Here is a 22,018-nt window from a genome sequence, read left to right as displayed (position 1 = left end):
CACGGCCCCCTTGTCTTTGCCTCTCCGGGGTTGGGTTGTGCGCGGCCCCCTGCCTCTGCATCTCAGAGGCTGTGCTTTGTGCACCCTTCGCCTCTGCCTTTCTGGGCTGCTTAGCTGTGCGCGGCCCCTCGCCTTGGCGGGTTACACACCGTTCACAGTGAGGATGTATAAATAAAATATATACATATATCTGATGTCTGTATAGTGAGTGTGCATGCACAGAAAATGACTGTGTTTGCTGGTGATGCCAGACTGGTGGAGGTTCCTGATTATTGGATCTTTTATTACACTGTTACCTACAGCTGTGGCCTAGCTATACATTTGCAGAAACGACAGTGCTTCCATATCGCCCCTGTGGGGCCAATGCTGTGGAGTTGTCGTCTGCTGTATACATAGGACGCCTGCAGGATCCCTAACTTCTACATCTTGCTGTCAGGTGTTCGGGGCCATCTGATGTCCTGGGGCAGAACCTTGTGGAACTGCAGAGACAGATCGGTCAGATCCTGCAGAAATCAGAAAAGGAGAAGAGTGAGGTGCAGGAGCGGAACAGGAAGCTGCAGGAGGAGGTGGCTGCCCTCCAGGAGCGCGCCCGTCAGGCTCCCGATGACTATAAGAGGGCATGTAACAAGGCAGTAGATGCCAGGGTGAGCGCTGTCAGTGAAACGAACCTTTGAAAACCTGTCCTAATCCAGTCCTCACACAGCTGATGGCATTGTTATTTTGGAGAAATCCGGGGCATCTGTACTAAACTCTGAAGGCTCATGCAGATGTTCGAGCTCGGACCAGTCACATCACCCCTGACGGAACTTCATATAAGGTCGGGATCACACTACCGTGTGTGATGCGAGAAGCTCGCACGAGTCTCTCTCATCAACACCCGGCCCTGCCGCCGGAACTGAAGACCGGAGCTGCGGCTGCATAGAAATACATGCAGCCGCAGCTCCGGTCCTGAGTGCCGGCGGTAGAGCCAGGTGTTGATGCGAGAGACTCGTACAAGTTTCTTGCATCACACACGGTAGTGTGATCCCGGCCTAATTCTGAAGCTGTCACGCTGCAGTCAGGAGACCCGCGGCTGGTCCGAGCTCACAGTGTGGCACAGACATCTGCATGAGCCCTTACACTGTGTTACAGTGTGTCTGTGATCAGGAATCTTTATGCCACAGAGGAGACTGGATACAACTGTAACAAAATCTCAGCTGTGAGTATTCATACTGACAAGTGGAGATATGGAAAATGGTGATGAGCTGCTCTAAGATCCACCATGCACAGGCAATGGTATGTTTACCCTTTAATTAATGAAGGAATAAATTATGTTTTTCTTATCTGCAGCTTCAGCTGGAGAAGCGACAGCACGAGGCAGCACTACGGCAGCTGGAGAACCAGGTCCGGCAGCTGACCGAGAAGCTCAACACCATGGAGGAGATACAAAGCCTTGCTGACCAGCAGCTGCTGGAGGCTGAGGAAGAGCGGGAGAGACTGCTTGCGGAGCTGCACAATCTGGAGGCAGAGGTGAAGCATTCTCCCCCACCAAATCCTATGCATCCCCTCCTATTTTGTACACGGGGAGCTTCCCCCTATATTGTACTGACATGTTATGTAATGTAGAGGAGAATGGAGGGTTCCCGGGCACAGCAGGAGCTCTCTGGACTGGACCATGAGCTAAAGGAACTGAAGAGGGCCATAGCCACGTCTGACAAAATGGCCACCTCCGAGCTGACCAACACCAAAGAGCAACTGAGGAACCTGCACGGCACCATACTCCAGATAAACAAGGAGCGGGCTGAGGTAAGGAAGTGACAGTAGGAGACACTGAGGAACAGGGCAAATCCAGGGACAATGATTGCTCCATAATGTGCTCAGATCTCAGGCCAGGCCCCGGGACAGCGTGAGGTACAGATCACATTTACATTACATTTCTTTTATCACTCATGGTTATCTAATCTGACTCTCCAGCTGTTGGCAAACTACCACTCCCAGCATGCCTTCAGAGCCACAGACTGATCTAAATAGCTGAGTATGTTCTGATTTTTTTCTAGGAGATGCAGGAAGCAGAGAACTACAACTCCCAGGCTGCCCAGGCTGCTCGAGACCTATGTAAAGCAGAGACAGAGATAGAATTACTTCAGGATTTGCTCCACGATAAGGAGAAACAGGTGCCGCAACTTGATTCGATACTGCAAGAGAGGGGACGTCTGCACAGGGACCCTGCCACAGGGTCCGGTACTGCAGTGGAGGGGACAGATGCACAGGGACTTCACCACAGGGGCCGGTACTGCAGATGTGGGGACAGATGCACAGGGGCCGGTACTGCAGGGGAGGGAACAGCTGCATAGGGACCCCGCCACAGGGCCAGGTACTGCAGGGGAGTGGACCGCTGCATAGGGACCCTGCCTCAGGGCCAGGTACTGCAGGGGAGTGGACTGCTGCATAGGGACCTCGCAACAGGATCCAGTACTGCAGAGGCGTGAACGGCTGCATAGGGTCCCCCGCCATAGGGACCTCACTTCAGAATCCGGTACTGCAGGGGAGGGGATGGCTGCACAGAATCCTGCCACAGGGCCTGGTACTGCAGGGGTGAGGTTGGCTGCACAGGAGCCCAGGCCTGGTGTGTGATCACACATGTATACAGAGCATACGCTGCCTTGTCTAGAGCCTAAAAATAACTTGATCTCAAGTACAGAATACATATCCTCTGGCAATTATTCCTGGTGTCACCCCAGGATATAAATGGGAAATACTTCCCTATGGAGCTCCCAAATAACTAGAACACACGAGAAAAAATGGAGCAAAAAATCCATGAAAATGGCAAAAACTAAGTATAAATCTTGCTTTATTTGTACAAAAAGTGTAAGAAAAACATCTTCACATAATATTACAAACTAAGACAGAGACATAAGACACAGGTCAGAATGCACCAAAGTTGGAATACAACGTGCTGCCAAAAATGAGCACCCAGCATCGGAATCAGGCTGAAATTACCCTAAGGGTCCCACATATAACTCCAAAATTGTATCTTGTCTCCAAATCAACAGTCACTTAATAACCCAAACAAATGGGAGGAATCTCGTGGGGTCCAAACCCTCTCACCCGTTAAAAATCCCCATACATGCAGCTAGGAGTAGCCCTAACCAAATCCTGCAAAAGTGCAATCATGTCTAGTACCGACAAAGTAAGGGGGAATAAAGAGGGAGATGGAAATTCAAGGGAGGGAAGTTTCAACCATTACCCGTGCTAGTGTCCATTAGCAAGCGCGTACCCCTACGCGCATTTCGCGATAGCTTCCTCATCAAGACCCCCCGAGGAAGCTATCGCGAAACGCGCGTAGGGGTACGCGCTTGCCAATGGACACTAGCACGGGTAATGGTTGAAACTTCCCTCCCTTGAATTTCCATCTCCCTCTTTATTCCCCCGTACTTTGTCGGTACTAGACATGATTGCACTTTTGCAGGATTTGGTTAGGGCTACTCCTAGCTGCATGTATGGGGATTTTTAACGGGTGAGAGGGTTTGGACCCCACGAGATTCCTCCCATTTGTTTGGGTTATTAAGTGACTGTCGATTTGGAGACAAGATACAATTTTGGAGTTATATGTGGGACCCTTAGGGTAATTTCAGCCTGATTCCGATGCTGGGTGCTCATTTTTGGCAGCACGCTGTATTCCAACATTGGTGCATTCTGACCTGTGTCTTATGTCTCTGTCTTAGTTTGTAATATTATGTGAAGATTTTTTATTACACTTTTTGTACAAATAAAGCAAGATTTATACTTAGTTTTTGCTATTTTCATGGATTTTTTGCTCCATTTTTTCTCGTGTGTTCTTGTCTAGAGCCTGTATAACATGTGGGGGGTGGAAGGATATGCTTTATGTGTGTGTCACAGCTTCCTCTTTCGTCACAGTTGCAGGATGCAGACCCTGGACTTGCTGTTTCCATCTCTCAGCGGCTGCAGATCCACCGACTGAACGATGCTGTGCAGAAACAGCAGGCAGAGATGGATCGCTTCCGACACCTGCTGAAGCATGCACGAGCGGGTAGGACCCCAATATCTGCTGTTATCGTTGTGTGTGGTGCTGATGACTGAGGTTCCTGTATATAATGTCTCTGCGTCCTGTAGATAACATCGGGGAGATGGAGAATCTGCTGGATGAGATTCAGTGTCTGAGACGTGCTCTCCACCGTCAGAGCAACGACCTCACCAGTATGGCTGACGCGTTCCACAGAAAGGGTTACTGGTGTTACCTGCCAGCCTCATGCACTGTAAGTCAAGTATATAGAAAGCGCCCATTGTACTGCGATGTTATTGAGGACCCTGACTGGGGGGAAGGGTCTATCTCTGTCTGCTGACTGCATGATATTCACGACTTTCACTTGTTGTTTCTCCTTTCAGAACTCCGGCCGTGATTCTCTGAGCACAAAAGACTCCGGGGTCAGTTTGCATTACCCGATGACGTCATCGCCAACCAAAAGGCGGAACTATAACCAGCGGCATGGGCAGGAGGAGGCACTGGCAGCCGGGCACTGGGCATACTCGCCGCTTCGTCCTGCTGGCACCCGTTGTCACAGTGATAAAGGTGAGCCCTGCAGTCATCACGTGCCAGATTAACAGTCTTTTCCCTCCTGGCAATTCTGATAATACTTTTTTGTGCAGATGCCGAGGCTGACAGTGACAACGATGTGCCACCCTCCTATCACTTTATTGCTCCTCCTGGCTCTGTTATTTATACGATATTCCCAGACGGTACTCCGGTGCCACCCGGTACTGTCATCTATGGCCCACCGCCACCATCTGAGGGCAGGACTCTGGCTCCTGGGACTGTTATTTATGGACCCCCTCCTATCGGCTCTCAGGTTGTGGCCGGACCCCCTCCACCACAGTTCACCATTCCAGTCATCCCAGCTGGTGTCCTCCACTGCAACGTGTCTGTGCACCACAATTTGGTATGTGGTAGTCATGCCCCCGTCACGCTGCTAGTCTGCCGGCGCCCCGTCTCTGCCACGCTGCTAGTCTGCCGGAGCCCCGCCCCTGTCGCTTTGCTAGTCTGCGGAGCATCGCCACTCTGCTTCTGATATTTGTCTCTTGCTCTGCTGCCTTTTTACAGGAGAATGAACTTTCCCGCCTTGAAGACATCATCGATCACTTGAAGTTTCGGCTGCACAAAGAGAAGCGTGTTAAGGCAACACTGAAGGATGACGTAACGGTCCTGGAGAGTCATAGAGAGGCGCTGAGGAAGGAGGTCGAGGAACTACAAGACGCTGCCAAAAAACGCAAGTGCAAGTATGTGACACGGTAACGCCACCGAAACCCCGACAGAAACCATCTGGACACCAAACTCTGATGTTTTAATGCAGAAACTTTGTGGATGGTCATGTGGAGAGTCTGATGCTGGAGCTGGAGCGCTCCCTGGAGCTTCACGACAACATTGAGGATGAAATTGACTGTGTTGAAAAAACCCTCCAGAAACGAAGAGTGGAGCTGCGAGAGGCCGACCGGCTGCTGGCGGAGGCCAAGAGCGAGCTGAAGGACACGCAGGAGAAGGTGCAGACCCCCCACTTTCATCTTTTATAGGGCTGCTACAGTCCTATGAGAATGCTCACAATCGTTCTAATAGACTTTGGCCTTCAATTCGTTTCCGAGAATTCTGCTTCTTGTCAGCGACTGGAATTACACTTTATGTTGACAGGCTGCAAATCTTCCATGAACTGATGCATCTTTGTAGCCTGGCAGCGCTGCTGACTTTCATCCTGGACTATCATCTCCACTGTCAGATGTGATCGGATTAAGTAGCCTCTGAAACCACATTTTGTTTTTTTCTCTTCTAGACAATGGATGTAGTTGAAAAACACAATGTAACAAAGAAGCAGCTGTGTGAGGCAGAGAGTGAGGCGGAGGAGCTGGAGCGGAGGGCGAAGGAGACGGCTGTTACCCTGGTGAAGGCAGACCAGCAACTGCGGTAAGCAGAGAAGAGTCGGGATTCTCGACTCAGGATGGTAGCAGTGACATGTGACGTTCATAGGATGCTGCAGACCAATGCCCGGGATCTGGAGCAGCACAGAACCGCACAGGAGGCCGTTCTGCAGGGGATAAACAACATCGTCGCCGCCAAGGATGCAGAGTTCCAGTCCCTAAACGGCAAAATGGAAGTCATGACAGAAAGGTGAGAGGCGCTTGCTCGCGGCCCCTTAGGGTATGTGCACACGTAGTGAAATCTGCTGCGTTTCCGCAGCAGTTTTGGCTCTGCGGCAGCGCAGCAGATTCTGCTGCGTTGTACAGTACCTTTATTTTCAATGGAAAAAAAAAAAACGCAGTGCACATGCTGCGGATTTTTCTGCGCGGTTTAGCTGCGGTTTACAATCCGCAGCATGTCAATTGTTTGGTGCAGAAACGCTGCAGTTTTACACCTCATCCATTAGGAGGTGTAAAACCGCAGGGCAAAACCGCAGATAAACCGCAGGACTTTTGTCCTGCGGTTTTCTCAACAAAATCCGCACACCCAAAAAACTACGTGTGCATATAACCTAAGGTCCATGCCGCTGTGAGTTCCCAGCTCCAGCAGGGGCGTTTCTCATCCATCTTCATTTTGTTGGGTATTTCAGTCTTCAAAAAATGCAAGAAGAAATCCGAGCGGCTGAGTGTAAGGAAAAGGAAAATGACCAGGTGCTAAGAGAAGCCGAGAATCTTGTGGTGGAGAAGCGGAGCATCCTGGACCAGCTTCACTGCCAGGTAAGTCATCTGCTTTGCACAAAACCCCATCTGAGGTGGCATCAGTGAAGACTTGCACATCATGTCTGCCTGTAACCCACAGATATCCGCACAACAGGAGGAGGCAGTGCAGCTGGACAGGATCCTGGGCCAAAAGAAGCAGGAGCTTCATCTGCTGCAAAGTCACATCCACCAGAAGAAGGCGGATCTGAAGGACGTTTTGCGGGATGGAGAGCTGGAAGTGGCCGAGAAGAGACGGGAGATAGCGGTATGTGGTGTCACTTCCAACATGGGGGTGGGTAAATTTAAGTAATACTAATTATCCTGCCACACTGACTATTTTCTGTGAGAGGAACTGGAGATTGTGATAACGGGTGTCACTTCTGACATAGGGGGGTGAATAATAGTAATGATCCGCGCTGACAGACTGTTCTATGACCACATGGACAACCTGAGAGGAGACAGGTGATAATGGTATGGGATGTCACCTCTGATGTGGTTTGGGTCAGGGAATAAGTGGTGATTACAGCCACCTGACTATTTTCTGACCACGCCGATGATCTAAGAGGAGACTGTAGGCAGAGGTATGGGGTATCGCCTCTGACATGAAGGGGCGGGTAAATAAGCAATAGTGATGATCCCTGGCTCTATTAACTAGTGTGATGTCACAGTGGATGAGATGACCTGTGATTGCTTGTCTCTGTATAGAGTAGTGGTTGAGGGCCGTGTAAGGTTGGACATAGAAATCTGAGATGTTTGTTTATTGCTGCCAATGATCTGCTACGTTCAAGAGCAGACGCTGTGTGCTGACGCCATACTTCAACTTTATCCTCATTATCAGTCTTTTCCTAATTCTTCTTATTTTCATTCCTGTAGGAGGTAAAATCCATCTTAGAAGAGTTAAGTGTCCAGAAAGGTGACCTGAGAGCGCAGTTGAATGAGAAAAAGTCACAGCTCTCGGCCCTGAGCCAGGAAATCCTGGAGGAAGGAGACCACCTGCAGGACACAGTCTCTCAGATCCACAGACAGAAGTCCGGTGAGCTGCCAGCCGGAGCTATGTATTGTTTGCATGTCCTGTGTGTGACGTCTCCAGCTCCACTGTACCCCAGTGACGGCTCAGACATGTTTGACACCTTCTCTGATTTTCTCAGAGCTGAAGCGTGTCCTGGAGATGCAGCAGCTGGAGAATAATGAACTTCAGGGGCTGAGGCTACAGCATGAGCTCAAGATCAGTGACCTGGAGAAGACACAGGTTCTGCTGCTGCAGGTGAGGTGTGCCAGGTTGTGACTGATGCCCTGCAGGTGAGATGTGACTGATGCCCTGTAGGTTAGATGTGCCAGGTTGTGACTGATGTCCTGCAGGTAAGACGTGCCAGGTTTTGACTGATGCCTTTCAGATGAGACGTGCCAGGTTGTGACTGATGCCCTGCAGGTGAGATGAGCCAGGTTCTAACGGATGCCCTGCAGGTGAGATGTGCCAGGTTGTGACTGATGTCCTGCAGGTGAGACATGCTAGGTTGTGACTGATGCCCTTCAGGTGAGATGTGCCAGGTTGTGACTGATGTCCTGCAGGGGAGATATGCCAGGTTGTGACTGATGCCCTGCAGGTGAGATGTTCCATAGTATGACCGATGTGCTGCCGTGAGACTGCAGCTCCAGGGGCTGCTTGATTGTCAGGATCATCATATATACTGTGTATTTGGGGAGCTCATAGTGTGGATACACAAGATGTGAAGTGAGAGCTCTGACCTCAGGGAAAGCTGGAGCTGGAAAACCTGCCGCGGACTTTGCAGCGAGTTCATGGGGAGTTGGAGCTGCAGCGGCAAGTTCTGGAGAAGAATCACCAGGAGATTGAGCTCCACATGGCACAGATGCGCACGCTGCAGGAGAAGATGGACGTCCTGAACACCCAGAAGGAAAAACTGGAGGAAAGCAACCAGGAGCTAGAGCGCAGACTCATCCAGAGCAAAACGTAAGTGTCATACCATCTCATCACCACTGGGGGACATACAGGCTCATCCAGCAGAGCAGTACCATAACAATAATGGGCAACCATAAGGCATGTGCCCCACAAGTTCTCCATAATAGAGATCTGTGAGGCTGCAGCCTGCAGTGAGAGGTGTGGACTATGCAACCGGGTGCAGGAGTAAAGTCAGGGGAGGGGCCAGCTAGCTGGTACTGGATGTATTGCAGGCAGGGGAGGGGACAGCTAACGTACAGGATGTATTGCAGGCAGGGGAGGGGACAGCTAACTGATACAGGATGTATTGCTGGCAGGGGAGGAGCCAGCTAGCGGGTACAGGATGTATTGCAGGCAGGGGAGGCGCCAGCTAACGGGTACAGGATGTATTGCAGGCAGGGGAGGGGCTCGTTGGCGTGTACAGGATGTATTGCTGGCAGAGGAGGGGACAGCTAACGTGTACAGGATGTATTGCAGGCAGGGGAAGGGACAGCTAACGGCTACAGGATGTATTGCTGGCAGGGGAGGGGCCAGCTAGCAGGTACAGGATGTATTGCAGGCAGGGGAGGAGCCAGCTAACGGGTGCAGGATGTATTGCAGGCAGGGGAGGCGCCAGCTAACGGGTACAGGATGTATTGCAGGCAGGGGAGGGGCTCGTTGGCATGTACAGGATGTATTGCTGGCAGAGGAGGGGACAGCTAACGTGTACAGGATGTATTGCAGGCAGGGGAAGGGACAGCTAACGGCTACAGGATGTATTGCTGGCAGGGGAGGGGCCAGCTAGCAGGTACAGGATGTATTGCAGGCAGGGGAGGAGCCAGCTAACGGGTACAGGATGTATTGCTGGCAGGGGAGGGACCAGCTAGCAGGTACAGGATGTATTGCAGGCAGGGGAGGAGCCAGCTAACGGGTACAGGATGTATTGCTGGCAGGGGAGGGACCAGCTAGCAGGTACAGGATGTATTGTAGGCAGGGGAGGCACCAGCTAACGTGTACAAAATGTATTGCAGGCAGGGGAGGGGCCAGCTAGCGGGTACAGGATGTATTGCAGGCAGGGGAGGGGCCAGCTAACGGGTGCAGGAGTAAAGTCAGGGGAGGGGCCAGCTAGCTGGTACTGGATGTATTGCAGGCAGGGGAAGGGACAGCTAACGTGTACAGGATGTATTGCAGGCAGGGGAGGGGACAGCTAACTGATACAGGATCTATTGCTGACAGGGGAGGGGCCAGCTAACGGGTACAGGATGTATTGCAGGCAGGGGAGGGGCCAGCTAGCGGGTAGAGGATGTATTGTAGGCAGGGGAGGGGCCAGCTAGCGGGTAGAGGATGTAGTGCAGGCAGGGGAGGGGCCAGCTAGCGGGTACAGGATGTATTGCAGGCAGGGGAGGGGCGAGACATTATTCACTTGCTCTACAGGGGGACTAACATTGGGTTCTCCAGTCTTGATAACCATGGCCAGTTGATGTCCTCCTGCCTGCCTGTCCTATGCCCCCACCTCCTGTCTGCCCATGTCATGAAGCTGATTCTCACTTTGTTGGTTTCTGTGATTTTCTACATCAGAGTATTGTCCGATACGGAGCAGAGTAACAGGACAGTGAGCGCAACTCTGGAGAGACTGGAGGCCGAGATCAGGAGCCAGCAGGACGAGCTGAGTCATCTGAGCAAGCAGCAGCAAATATCAAAGCAGGAAACTGCAAATGCTCAGCAAGTGCTGGAAGGTGGGACAGGAAGGATAACTGACATGTGAGACACTAAATGTTGCTTCTCTGTAACATGTCCGGGATCATCTCCTCACAGACACCACCACGGAACTGAGCTGTCGTACAGACGAACTGGCGGATGTGAAGGAGCAGCTGAGGCTGCTGGAGCAGGTACAATGCTGTAGCCGGACTGGATGCTTCTTGCTTTGGAGGGCGAGGTGACAAACACTAGTGGGGACCATGACTCAGACCATGCAGTAGGCTCCATTTTCCTTTGTTTTGTCCTAGGATGTAAGCCGCACCACCAAGCATCGAGGTGACATGTTACGGGAAAACTTGGCATTACAGGAGGACGTCATTGCTGCTGCCGGGAGGCACAGACTGCTGCAGGAGAAAGAGAGGAGGATGGACGAGCGCTTGAGGCAGCTGCACCGATCTGTAGAGGAGAAGGACATGGTGAGGACACAAGACTGATATATGGTCTGATGGGGGTAGTACTCCTGTACTGGGGATAGGAAGTGGGACTGACAGAAGGTCAGATGGGGTTAGTACTCCTGCAGTGGGAATAGAGATGTGATACTTTTATATGGTCTGATGGGGGTAGTACTCCTCTACTGGAGATAGGATGTAGAACTCTTATATGGTCTGATGGGGGTAGTATTCCAGTATGGATGATAGGATGAGGAACTCGTATATGGTCTGATTGGGGATAGTTCTTCTGTATGGGGGATAGGATATGGGACTGGTATATGGTCTGATGGGGGTAGTACTCCTGTACTGGGGATGGAATGAGGGACTGGTAAATTGTCTGATGGGGGTAATACTCCTGCATGGAGGATAGAAGGATATGGTGAGGACACTGAACTGAAGTATGGTCTGTTGATGGTAGTACTTCTGAGGGTTTCCAGTGCTCGTTATGGGCAGGTGGGATCTGTTGTCTCATTCCTTCTAATTTGTGAATTTTTTGTTTGCGTGTGTTTTTTTTCACAGCAATTGAAGCAAATCATGATAGAGATTGAGAGTCGGGACAATGAGCTCAGAGAGGCAGCTGCAAGACTAGAAATTGACAGGCAAAACTATAAGAGGGAAGTGTCCGACCAGCAGAGCGCCCTAGACAAGATGGCCCAAAGAATCAGCGCCCAGGAGGAGCGTGCCCTAAAGCTGCAACAGGAGGAGCGGTGGGGCGCTGCACTGGAGGAGTCTCTGCACGCTGCCAGTAATTACATTTACAAAGATTCCTTCTAAAGGAAGAGTTCTGTAATTTTAACCTCTTCACGACTTATAACGTACATTTGTGTCATATGTTGTGTCCCTGCCTTTGATGCGGGCTTGCTCGCCAAGCCCACATCTTTCCTGACCTTTAACATGCGTCGGCAGGGGGCGAGTCATTCCACGTACCCATAGTTTTTAAAAATGAGAAAAGGCAAAAAAAAGTTCAAATCACTCCTCTTACTCTGTCGCCTCATTGGGGGACACAGAACCATGGGTGTTATGCTGCTGTCCACTAGGTGGCGACACTATGCATAATCTGAAAAAGATTAACTATGGCTCCTCCTCTGCAGTATACACCCCTGGACGGCGTTAGCCTTCTCCAGTTTTTGCTTAGTATCGCATAGGAGACACACCTAAAAAAAAATTTTTATTCTTTTTTTCACTCCGTTTTTTTCCGACGGGATTACAGATGAAGAAAAGTGGGTCTCCTGTGAGACTCCCGGCATGGCTCCTTCCTCGGTCCCCTGTTACGGGGTGCCCAGTTGAAGTCGAGATGGCTATTCCCCATGTCGCTCCTTCCCCAGTCCTTCAGGTGCTGGTTCGAAGTCGAGACCCCCCTCCTTCCCAAATTCCTTTTGGTTTCTGGGTTGAGGTGAGGATAAAGCCCCCTGATGGTGACAGCAGCACCCTCCCTAATCCCCCTCTGGGGGCATTAGGTTGAGATGCCTCAGGTAGGGTCTGTACAGGCAGCACTCTGCAGCTCCCAGCAGCATAGGCCAGCACACTGCGGCTGCATCCAGGGACCCCAGCCCAGCTGCGGGCGCCTGTCGGGGCCAGGGGGGGGGGGGGGGGGAGTGCAGGCAGGCATGGCACCATAGAGACACAGGGCTCCCTGCGCCCCTGTCTCTGCGGCAGCACCAGCTCTATCGTGCCTCACAGGGCCCCCCTTCCGCTTATAGCCCCACTGCTATCCTGCCTTTAGATCCGGGGGAGTCCGGTTCAGATCCGACCCCCTCCCGGACTTTCGCGCCGGCCTGGAGCCTTTCTGGGCATCATGCATCTAATTTAGGCCGCCGCCTCCTCTCTGCCCCCTGGATGACAAATATGACACTACAGTGTCATAGAAGGGGCGGATCGAGTCAGAAAGGGCGCTTTTTTTTCACAGCTCTGCCGCACCTTTTTCAGCTCTCCGCCCCCTTCTTCCCCTTCCTCTCGGTGGCCATTTCTACTGCAGGACATCAGCAGGACCAGGCCAGCCAGTCTCCGGGGGCACAGGACTGCAGATCTTCGGCGCTGGACCTAGGGGCACACTGGTGGGGTAAGATCACAGCTGGGTTTTTTACTCGGCTGTGAATCCATATTCCCTATAAGGCTCCCCTGTAGGGTCCTCTGCATAGCCAGCCTTTCTGCACTCTGTGCACTATGCCAGGCTCAAGGTCCAAGAGAACCAGGCAGGACTGCTTTTATGCATTCTGCACAGCCTGCAAAACCACTCTCCCCAGTGGCAGCACGTACCCGCACTGCCGGGACTGTATCACTGGGTCAGAACCCCAAGAAGCCCCTACCAATGCTTCGGTGTCTGCTACCACGCCGGAATGGGCTACTCAGATGTTGCAATCTATGACGCAGTCTATAGATAACCTAACCTCCACATTGCTTCAGGCTCTGCAGGGTCATGCCTCGGCTATGAACATTACCCAGCAAAGGGAGAGCTCGACTCAGGGACATGACGTCCCGGCCACATCCAGACGTAAGTGGACCCACAGGTCGCGTTCATCTGCGTTATCCCATAGCACACGGTCATCCCCACTCTAGGGAGAGACACCGTAGTTCCAGGTCACCTAGACCGTCCCCTACCAGAGACAGACAACTCAGAACTCCACAGCGATCCCCGACCACAGAAGACCTCCGCCCCAAGTTCACCCACCAGGGGATGCCTCAGCGATACACAAGATTCAGAAGGCATCTGTGACTCCGCCTCAGACAACGAAACGGAGGGGTCCCTGATCCCAATTCCCCCTTGCAATACAGCGCTAGTTGAAGACGTAATCTCTTTCATCCATCAGGTGCTGGATATTTCTGATCCGCCCCCGGAGGCTCCAGAGCACAAGATTTCCTTTGAAGGTGTTCTAAAACCGCCTAAGGTCTTCTCTAATCACCCAGAATTTAAGGCAATCCTTAACAAGCAGTTCTCACAGCCTGAGAAGAAATTCTCCAATTGCAAATATTTGGAGGCAAGGTACCCCTTCCCGCAGGACACCAAGGAATGGACAGATCCACCCGAAGTGGACCCCCCAGTCTCTAGACTAGCAGCACAGACCCTCAGGGACGCAGCAGACCGGCAGGTAGAACGCATGGCTCGTTCAATTTTTGAGGCTGCAGGGGACTCCCTGGCTCCCGCTTTCACTTCAGTTTGGGCTGCCAAGGCCATTCTGGCTTGGGCCAAAAAATTACAAGATGGCCTCCAAGCACCAACCCCTGAGCTGTCGGACCAAGCGGTTCAAATAGCAGTTGTAGCAGATTACATGCTTCATGCAGCTCTGGATTCAGCAAGGGGTGTAGCGGGGATAGCATCAAACGCCATTACGATTCGGCGTATCCTCTGGCTGCGGGAATGGAAAGCGGACACGGCCTCAAAGAAGTCCCTCACGCACCTCCCGTACCTCAGTGGGCGGCTTTTCGGTGAAAAGTTGGACACTGATATCCAACGCCACCGGGGGTGAGTACCTCTCTCCCTCAACTAAAACCTAAACGCACTTACAGAAAGCGTAACCAAACACGATTCCGATCCTTTCGGAATTCTTCGGGCTGGTCAGTCTCGCGCCCAGCACAAAATCGTAACCGTTCCCCACGCATGGACAACTCACAGTCGACACAAAGGCTGGACAAGACCTGGCAGCCAAAAGCAGGCCAGTCAAAGCCCAAAGGAGGAAAACCTCAGACTTTCTCCTCCTCATGACTCACGAACTCCGGAAAACACCCCACCCGTAGGCGGACGACATTTGCTCTTTCAGCAAGTCTGGCTGCCTGTTACAGAAGACAGGTGGGTCAGGGAAATAGTGGCTTCCGGATACAAGATAGAGTTCACTTCCAACCCACCGAACCGGTTCTTCCTCTCTGTTCCCCCAAAACCGCCAGCCAATGCTCGTGCCTTCCACCAAGCGGTTTCCTCCCTTCTTCAAGCAGGAGTCATAGTACCGGTTCCCGCGGCCGAGCGCTTCCGAGGGTTCTGCTCCAATCTATTCGTAGTCCCCAAGAAAGGAAGCAGTGTACGGCCCATATTGGACCTAAAACAACTCAACAACTATGTACGGGTTCGTCATTTTCGCATGGAGTCCCTTCGGTCCATCATTGCGTCCATGGAGCAGGGAGAATATCTTGCCTCCATAGACATACAAGACGCATACCTGCATATACCGATTGCTCCCGCCCATCAGAGATTTCTCAGGTTCGCAATCAACCAGGACCACTACCAGTTCATGGCTCTCCCGTTCGGACACATCACGGCTCCCAGAACGTTTACCAAGATCATGGCAGCCACCATGGACGTTCTACACTCCAGAGGCATAGTAGTCGTTCCATACCTGGACGATCTCATCAAGGCTTCCACCTTCAAGGACTGCGAGCTCAGCGCCTCAATCACAATCGACACTCTGAGTCGCCTGAGCTGGTTAGTCAACCTACAAAAGTCATCGACTACTCCGAGTCAGTCCTTGTCCTTCCTGGGGATGCTATTCGACACCTCCAGGGATCTTGTGCTCCTTCCCAAGGACAAGGCACTGGCTCTCTGTCTAGAAGTTCGCATCCTCCTTCGCAGCCCCCCCCCACCCATCTCGCCGGTTTGCCATGAGAGTCCTCAGCAGGATGGCGGCAGCAATGGAAGCGGTCCTATTTACCCAGTTTCACCTCAGGCCTCTTCAACTAGCCATTCTCAAGTCCTGGGACAGGAATCCCTTTTCCCTCGACAGGGAGTTCCAGCTAACATCGTCAACCAGGAGGTCCCTGCTCTGGTGGCTCAAGCCAACCTCACTCGCGAAGGGGAAATCCTCTCTCACAGGTCAATGGAAGGTCCTGACCACCGACGCGAGTCTGACGGGTTGGGGTGCGGTGCACTTACATCACAGGGCACAGGGCAAGTGGTCACCAGTGGAGGCGAACATGCCCATCAACATCCTGGAAATTCGTGCTATCCTCCTGGCGTTGAGAGCCTTTCGTCACTTACTGGCAGCCTCTCATATCAGAGTACAGTTGGACAATGCCACGGCTGTGGCATATGTGAACCACCAAGGCGGGACACGCAGTACCCAGGCGATGAGAGAAGTGACACACATCCTCCACTGGGAGGAAGACACGGGGTCGGTACTCTCTGCGGTCCACATTCCGGGTGTGGACAACTGGGAAGCCGACTTCCTCAGCAGACAAGGAATGGACTCGGGAGAGTGGTCTCTCCATCCTGAAATTTTTTGCCAGATCTGCCATCGCTGGGGGACCCCGGACGTGGACCTAATGGCATCCCATTTCAATGCCAAGGTCTCCAACTTCATGACCAGAACACACAATCCGCGGTCGCTCTGAGCGGATGCCCTGGTTCAGGACTGGACCCAGTTCCAGCTTCTGTACATTTTTCCACCTCTCCCCCTGATATCCAGAGTAGAGAAGAAGATCAAACGAGGCGTTCCAACCATCCTAATCGCGCCAGACTGGTCCAGACGTACATGGTACGCCGACATCGTACAACTTACAGCAGACGCCCCCTGGCGTCTCCCCGACCGTCCCGATCTTGTCACAAGGCCCATTCTTCCACCAGAATTCAGGGGCTCTCAATTTGACGGCGTGGCCCTTGAGACCTGGGTTCTAACCCAGGCAGGGCTCTCACCGGACGTCATTGGAACCATGATCAGCCTCTGCCAAGATTTATTACCGCACCTGGAGAGCATTCTTTACCTGGTGCGAATCTCACGACCAGATCCCACTCCCTTATTCTCTCCCCAAAGTGCTTGGTTTTCTCCAATCGGGTCTGGAGGCCAGACTGTCCCTGGGCTCGCTTAAGAGCCAGGTGTCAGCGCTCTCAGATCTTTTTCAAAGACGCATTGCTAACAAGCTGCAAGGACTTTTCTTCAGGGGGTTTCCCCGATTGGTTCCCCCCTACAGACGGCCACTAGAAACGTGGGACATCAACCTGGTCCTGACAGCATTGCAGGGACCTCCCTTTGAACCCCTTAGGGAAGTCCCACTTCGCCTTCTATCCCAGAAGGTGGTCTTTCTGGTGGCAATCACCTCGCTACGCAGGGTGTCGGAACTGTCGGCACTCTCCTGCAGACGGCCCTTCCTGGCTTTCCACCAGGACAAGGTAGTTCTCCGTACGGTCCCATCCTTCCATCCGAAGGTTGTGTCCAACTTCCACCTTTCACTGCCATCCCTTTGCCTGGTTCCGGTTCATAGAGTGGAGAAGGCTCTGCCTACGCTTGACCTCATCAGAGCATTGCATATATACGTGTCTAGGACTGCGTCCTTCCGGAAGTCTGATTCCCTTTTCCTTCTTTCGGAAGGCGGCCTGTTATGAATGGGTCACCAGGGAGGAAAAAATAAACAACAAGCTAGGTCTCAGAAAACCAGAGAAGTTGGTAACTATGCAGATTGCAGATCCCTGAACTTAACCGCACAACTAGCAGTAGTCGTGGAGCGTTCCTACGATGTTCCTAGATGCCTCGTCACAACCGGAGAGCTTCATAAGCCTAAAGCAGGAAGAGAGGAAAACTAACTGCCCCAGAGCAGACCCCAAAGGAAAGACAGCCCCCCACATGTATTGACGGTGAAATAAGATGAAATTACAAGCAAAGGCAGGAAAATAGGCTGAGCAAACGATGGGGCCCGGCTAGCTAAACAGGACAGGAAAGGAAAGACACTGTCTGCAATCTGCCAAAAAAAAAACCTACAAAAATATTGTTCAACACTTCTGATAACAAAATTAACCCTGAAGTCACTAGACTTCTACACCTATATCAGCACTCTGAAATATTCTGAGACAGAGCAAAAAGAGGCCAATCCAATAAGGGAGAAAAAGCAGCTTGGCAAATACGGATACATAGGAGTGGAAATTCAGCATAGCCCCAGCAGGGGCAGGCTGACCACACAAGAAACTGAACTGACCAACAAGCGCAAGTGTGAACAATAGCAAAAAAAACAAACTTAACTTGAGAAGACTGGAAGAGAGCTGAAGTCCAGGACCTGAGAAGCAGACAATCACCAGCACTAGGATAGGGCGTCGGCTGTCTTATATCCAGTCTGATACTCCAGAGATCCAATCGTTATCTTCCTCATCAGGTGGCAGATAACTACCACTTAAACCAACCTCACTACCTCCTGTCACCACCAGAGGGAGAACGGGAGGGGAACTCAACTGGTGGAGCTGAAAATAAGTTCATAACAGCGGCCGCCAGGGTCTGCCGGCTTCCAAGGCTACCCTCGCCAGGTGGATCAAATCCACCATACAAGAGGCTTACCGCCTTAAAAATTCTCCTCTTCCGGCCGGTATTACGGCACATTCTACACGGGCGGTAGGGGCCTCCTGAGCCATTCGGCACCAGGCTTCGGCTCAACAAGTGTGTAAGGTGGCCACTTCGACTAGCCTGCACACGTTTACCAAACACTACAGAGTTCATACCCAGTCCTCAGCGGACGCGAGCCTGGGTAGACTGGTTCTGCAGGTGGCGGTGCCCCAAGATTAGGGTCCTGTATGCACAATATTCGTCCATTGCTTCCCACCCAGGGACTGCTTTGGGACGTCCCATGGTTCTGTGTCCCCCAATGAGGCGACAGAGTAAAGGAGATTTTTGTGTACTCACCGTAAAATCTCTTTCTCTTAGCCTCTAATTGGGGGACACAGCTCCCACCCTGTTGCCCTTACTGGCAGTTGTTACAGTTGAGTTCTCATATTGTTCTTTGAGCTCGTACATAGTGGCCTTCTTACAGGCATGGTTATGTTTTCTGTCATATTCCTCCTAATGCTTTTGCACAAAACTGGAGAAGGCTAACGCCGTCCAGGGGTGTATACTGCAGAGGAGGAGCCATAGTTAATCTTTTTCAGATTATGCATAGTGTCGCCTCCTAGTGGACAGCAGCATAACACCCATGGTTCTGTGTCCCCCAATTAGAGGCTAAGAGAAAGATTTTACGGTGAGTACACACAAATCTCCTTTTTTGCCCCACTAAAAGTAAAACCATTAAAAAAAAAATACACATATTCGGTATCGCTGCATTTATAAAAGTCCGATGTATCAAAATATAAAGTAAATTAATCCAATTGGTAAACGGCGTAACAAGAAAAAAATAAAATGCCAGAATTACGGTTTTTGGGCCACTGCAATATTGTAGTAAGAGGGGCGATCAAAACATTGTATCCATCTCAAAATGGTACAAAATGGCCGCTGGGGACACAAAAAGATAAGCCCTCACCCAACCCCAGATCATGAAAATTGAAAATGTTACGGGTCTAAGAAAATGGCGACAAAAGCAAAGTGTACATATGTTTTATCTGCGTAGTCGTACTGACCTGGAGAATCATATTGCCAGATCAGCTTTACCGTATAGTGAACATGGTTAAAAAAAAAACAAAAAAAACTTTTTTTTTGCAATTTCAAGGCACTTGGAATTTTTTCCCAATTTCCAGTGCATCACATGATAATATGAATTGTCACTCAAAAGTACAACTAAAAAAACAAACCCTCATACCACTATGTGGATGGAAAAATAAAAAGGTGTGGCTCTTTGGGAAAAAAAAGTGGATGGGGATGGAAAATCGCCTGGGGATGAAGGGGATAAGAAATCCACTCGGCACGCTGTAGAGTCCAGGGTTGGGCACTGCCGCATCAGACGGACCACCTCCACTACTCCTCCGTGCCCGGCTTTGCCATCCGCTGGGTGCTGTGATCCTCACGCTGCTCATAGACGTCTGTTCTTGGTGATTCCTGAGGGTCTGCAGCATCTTCGGATGACTCCGGTCCGGCGAAGGAGGCTCCTATATTGTGGTGGGGACAGGCTATTAGGATACAGTCTGGAGTTTTTCCATCATTTTCTTTGTCACAGTTGGGTGGGTACAGTTACCTATCAGTAGACGGGGTATACATGGCCCGCAATGGGCACAGTGCCCCTCGCTGTAAGTTCTGCAGGGGAATAGTGCGGTATTATATTGTGACTGTCAACTCATGATGGGAGTTGTAGTTGTCTGTTTCCTATATTTGCCTTCTATTTCTGTCACTTCTACTACTTTTTCCAGGACGTCTCCTGTCAGAGCAAGAAGAAAAGCTGCAGGACAAGTGCAACGAGGCGGCGGCTCTGCAGCAACAGGTGGACACTTATAGAAGTGACCTGAGCCGGCTAGACGACGAGGCGACATCCGCAAGAAAGAGAGAAGAGAAGAGAATCCTCACATTGAAGGAAACCATCACAAAGCAGCAGGAGAGTGCTGAGGTGCGGCATTGTATGTATAAGTCACATCTGCTGGAGTGAGCGCCTCCACAGACCCTGCAGGCCGATGAGCGGATCCTGGGAATTGGAATTTTGTATGAAGCGGTTTCTCCTCTCCTGCTACAGAAGGTGGTCGCAGGTCTGGCAGTCATCCTTCATTGCATCACTGCAGTGTCTGTTTTCAGGAACTGAGAAGAGAGAATAGCGGATTAAAGAAGCAGCTGACCCTGGTGGAACAAGCCGCATACGACAACCACGAGCGCGCCAAGCGGCTGCTGAAGGAGATCGCGCTGCTGCAGGCGGAGTACACCATGCTGCAGCGACAGGTGAGCCCCATTAACCACCACACGCTGAGCCAAGACAACATCACCTGGAATTTACTTATATATCGCCGCAGGGATGTCCAGACATCATCTCTGCCATAATGAGCAGTGGCAAAAGTCATTGTGGTTGGGATTTTATGACCGAATGATGAACCTTCCAACGGTATGGCACAAGATTCGCACCAGGGCCATTACACCGACACCTGCAGGGACTGTCCATATAGTGGGGTGCTGACTCACCCAGGACTTTCTGCTCAAATACACTGTGACCAAACCTTTTTTTTTTTCAGTACAGCTACATTAAAGAGGAACCCTCATTTTAATTATTTCATAAATCCAAAGAACACCTGAAAATAGGAAACTGTAATAAATTTCATTGGGGAAATCCGCTTTTTCACGCTTGATTCAGGAGTAACTTCTGTATATTTGCAATGTGCAGTCAGTGGATCCCAGAGGAGAAAGAAGCGGACATTAAGTTATTACAGAGGTTCTGATTTTCACATTTACATGAATTTATGAAGTGAAGATTAAATAGCCAGTTACTCTCTAAGGCGGCAGTCACACAGCTGTAGTTCACAGGCTGTCTGCCGCTCTCCATGCCCAAATTCGTCAGATTCATAAGCCCACACCAGGCCATCGAGTTCAGGAGTCCTGTGCCATCTGTACTCGCACTGCCACACCAGGATGTGAGAAACCAGCCAGCAGAGAACTTGGAATGAGCTTTGGTGATGTGCTCTTGCGGCCACTTCACTCTGATGGCACAGGAGGCAGGATGCTACTGAACACTGACATGTTACTACTCGTGATGAGTGAGTGTCCCTGCTGCTATTCGACAGGTGCAACACATGCAGGGATTACCTGTTTCTTAGGCTATCCCTACATGTATTGTGGCTGTTGAACAGCCGTGAGACATGGAGCCACAGGGACTCGAACATATTATTCAAGCACGCCATAGTCACTTTTAGCACCAAAGCATGCTCGGATAACACCCTATCCAAGCATGTTCGCTCATCACTAGTTACTACCACGCTCTTTTCTTGTATACCTAGCACCATGGGTTTCCTCTGAACATCTGAGGAGGGGGGAGCAGATGATGGGGATTGTAGGCTTTGTTTTTATTGCAGCTTAAGAGTCAGGAAGAACTGGACAAGCGGCAGCAGGAGGTCAATGAGGCTGTTAAAGAGTTGAAAGCCCAAGTGAAGCTGGAGATCCAGAATAGCTTACAGGAGATCCAGTGCAGCACAGCCGATGAGCTCCTGGAGGATGTGGAGCCGCAGCTGGAGCGCAGCCTACGGACTCAGCTGGACAGCCTGAAGGAAGAATACCCTTTCTCTGCCAGCCCATCCTCCAAGGAGAACCGGGGCACCATACTGGTGAGTGCTTCCGGAAGGGGGGCATGAGTACCCCACCCTTCAAGTACTAGTGTTATGCCGCAGCAAACGGATGTGTAATGTGCCTTCTTGACTGCTCTACCTCCTGTTCACAGGATGAACAATGGCGTGGAGAGGCCTCACGAGAAAAATTGCTGCAGCAGGAGGATCGGCTGAAGGTGACTATATGCCCTACCACCGTTATTAGTCTCTGCTTTGGAATCTATATTCAGCACGGAGATGTTCACCCAGCAGATATCCGTTCTGTGGGACGCCCCAGTAGTCAATGTT

General features: G+C 51.3%; 1 protein-coding gene across 4 annotated transcripts in view; it reads left to right on the top strand.

The window, feature by feature from the left end:
* The window catches only part of CNTRL (centriolin), an 87,353-nt gene that overhangs the window by 64,437 nt on the left and 898 nt on the right, over positions 1-22,018 (top strand). For all 4 annotated transcript variants that reach the window (XM_073558854.1, XM_073558852.1, XM_073558855.1 and 1 more), the window contains 25 exons: positions 437-644; positions 1,330-1,509; positions 1,606-1,785; positions 2,037-2,153; positions 3,898-4,030; positions 4,114-4,256; positions 4,387-4,570; positions 4,648-4,937; positions 5,099-5,274; positions 5,349-5,535; positions 5,820-5,950; positions 6,014-6,154; positions 6,594-6,720; positions 6,803-6,967; positions 7,576-7,735; positions 7,851-7,966; positions 8,454-8,671; positions 10,217-10,374; positions 10,454-10,527; positions 10,645-10,812; positions 11,347-11,572; positions 19,844-20,037; positions 20,220-20,360; positions 21,482-21,730; positions 21,844-21,906. In XM_073558854.1, the coding sequence (XP_073414955.1) occupies positions 437-644; positions 1,330-1,509; positions 1,606-1,785; positions 2,037-2,153; positions 3,898-4,030; positions 4,114-4,256; positions 4,387-4,570; positions 4,648-4,937; positions 5,099-5,274; positions 5,349-5,535; positions 5,820-5,950; positions 6,014-6,154; positions 6,594-6,720; positions 6,803-6,967; positions 7,576-7,735; positions 7,851-7,966; positions 8,454-8,671; positions 10,217-10,374; positions 10,454-10,527; positions 10,645-10,812; positions 11,347-11,572; positions 19,844-20,037; positions 20,220-20,360; positions 21,482-21,730; positions 21,844-21,906 (4,129 nt within the window). The remainder of the gene's footprint in view (positions 1-436; positions 645-1,329; positions 1,510-1,605; positions 1,786-2,036; positions 2,154-3,897; positions 4,031-4,113; positions 4,257-4,386; positions 4,571-4,647; positions 4,938-5,098; positions 5,275-5,348; positions 5,536-5,819; positions 5,951-6,013; positions 6,155-6,593; positions 6,721-6,802; positions 6,968-7,575; positions 7,736-7,850; positions 7,967-8,453; positions 8,672-10,216; positions 10,375-10,453; positions 10,528-10,644; positions 10,813-11,346; positions 11,573-19,843; positions 20,038-20,219; positions 20,361-21,481; positions 21,731-21,843; positions 21,907-22,018) is intronic.

This window comes from Dendrobates tinctorius, unplaced genomic scaffold (genome assembly GCF_039654945.1).
Source record: "Dendrobates tinctorius isolate UK_male_01 unplaced genomic scaffold, ASM3965494v1 ptg000013l, whole genome shotgun sequence".
NCBI classification, from domain to species: Eukaryota; Metazoa; Chordata; class Amphibia; order Anura; family Dendrobatidae; genus Dendrobates; species Dendrobates tinctorius.
The sequence above is the reverse complement of the archived record's forward strand: the minus strand, read 5'-3'. Positions and strand labels throughout refer to the sequence as shown.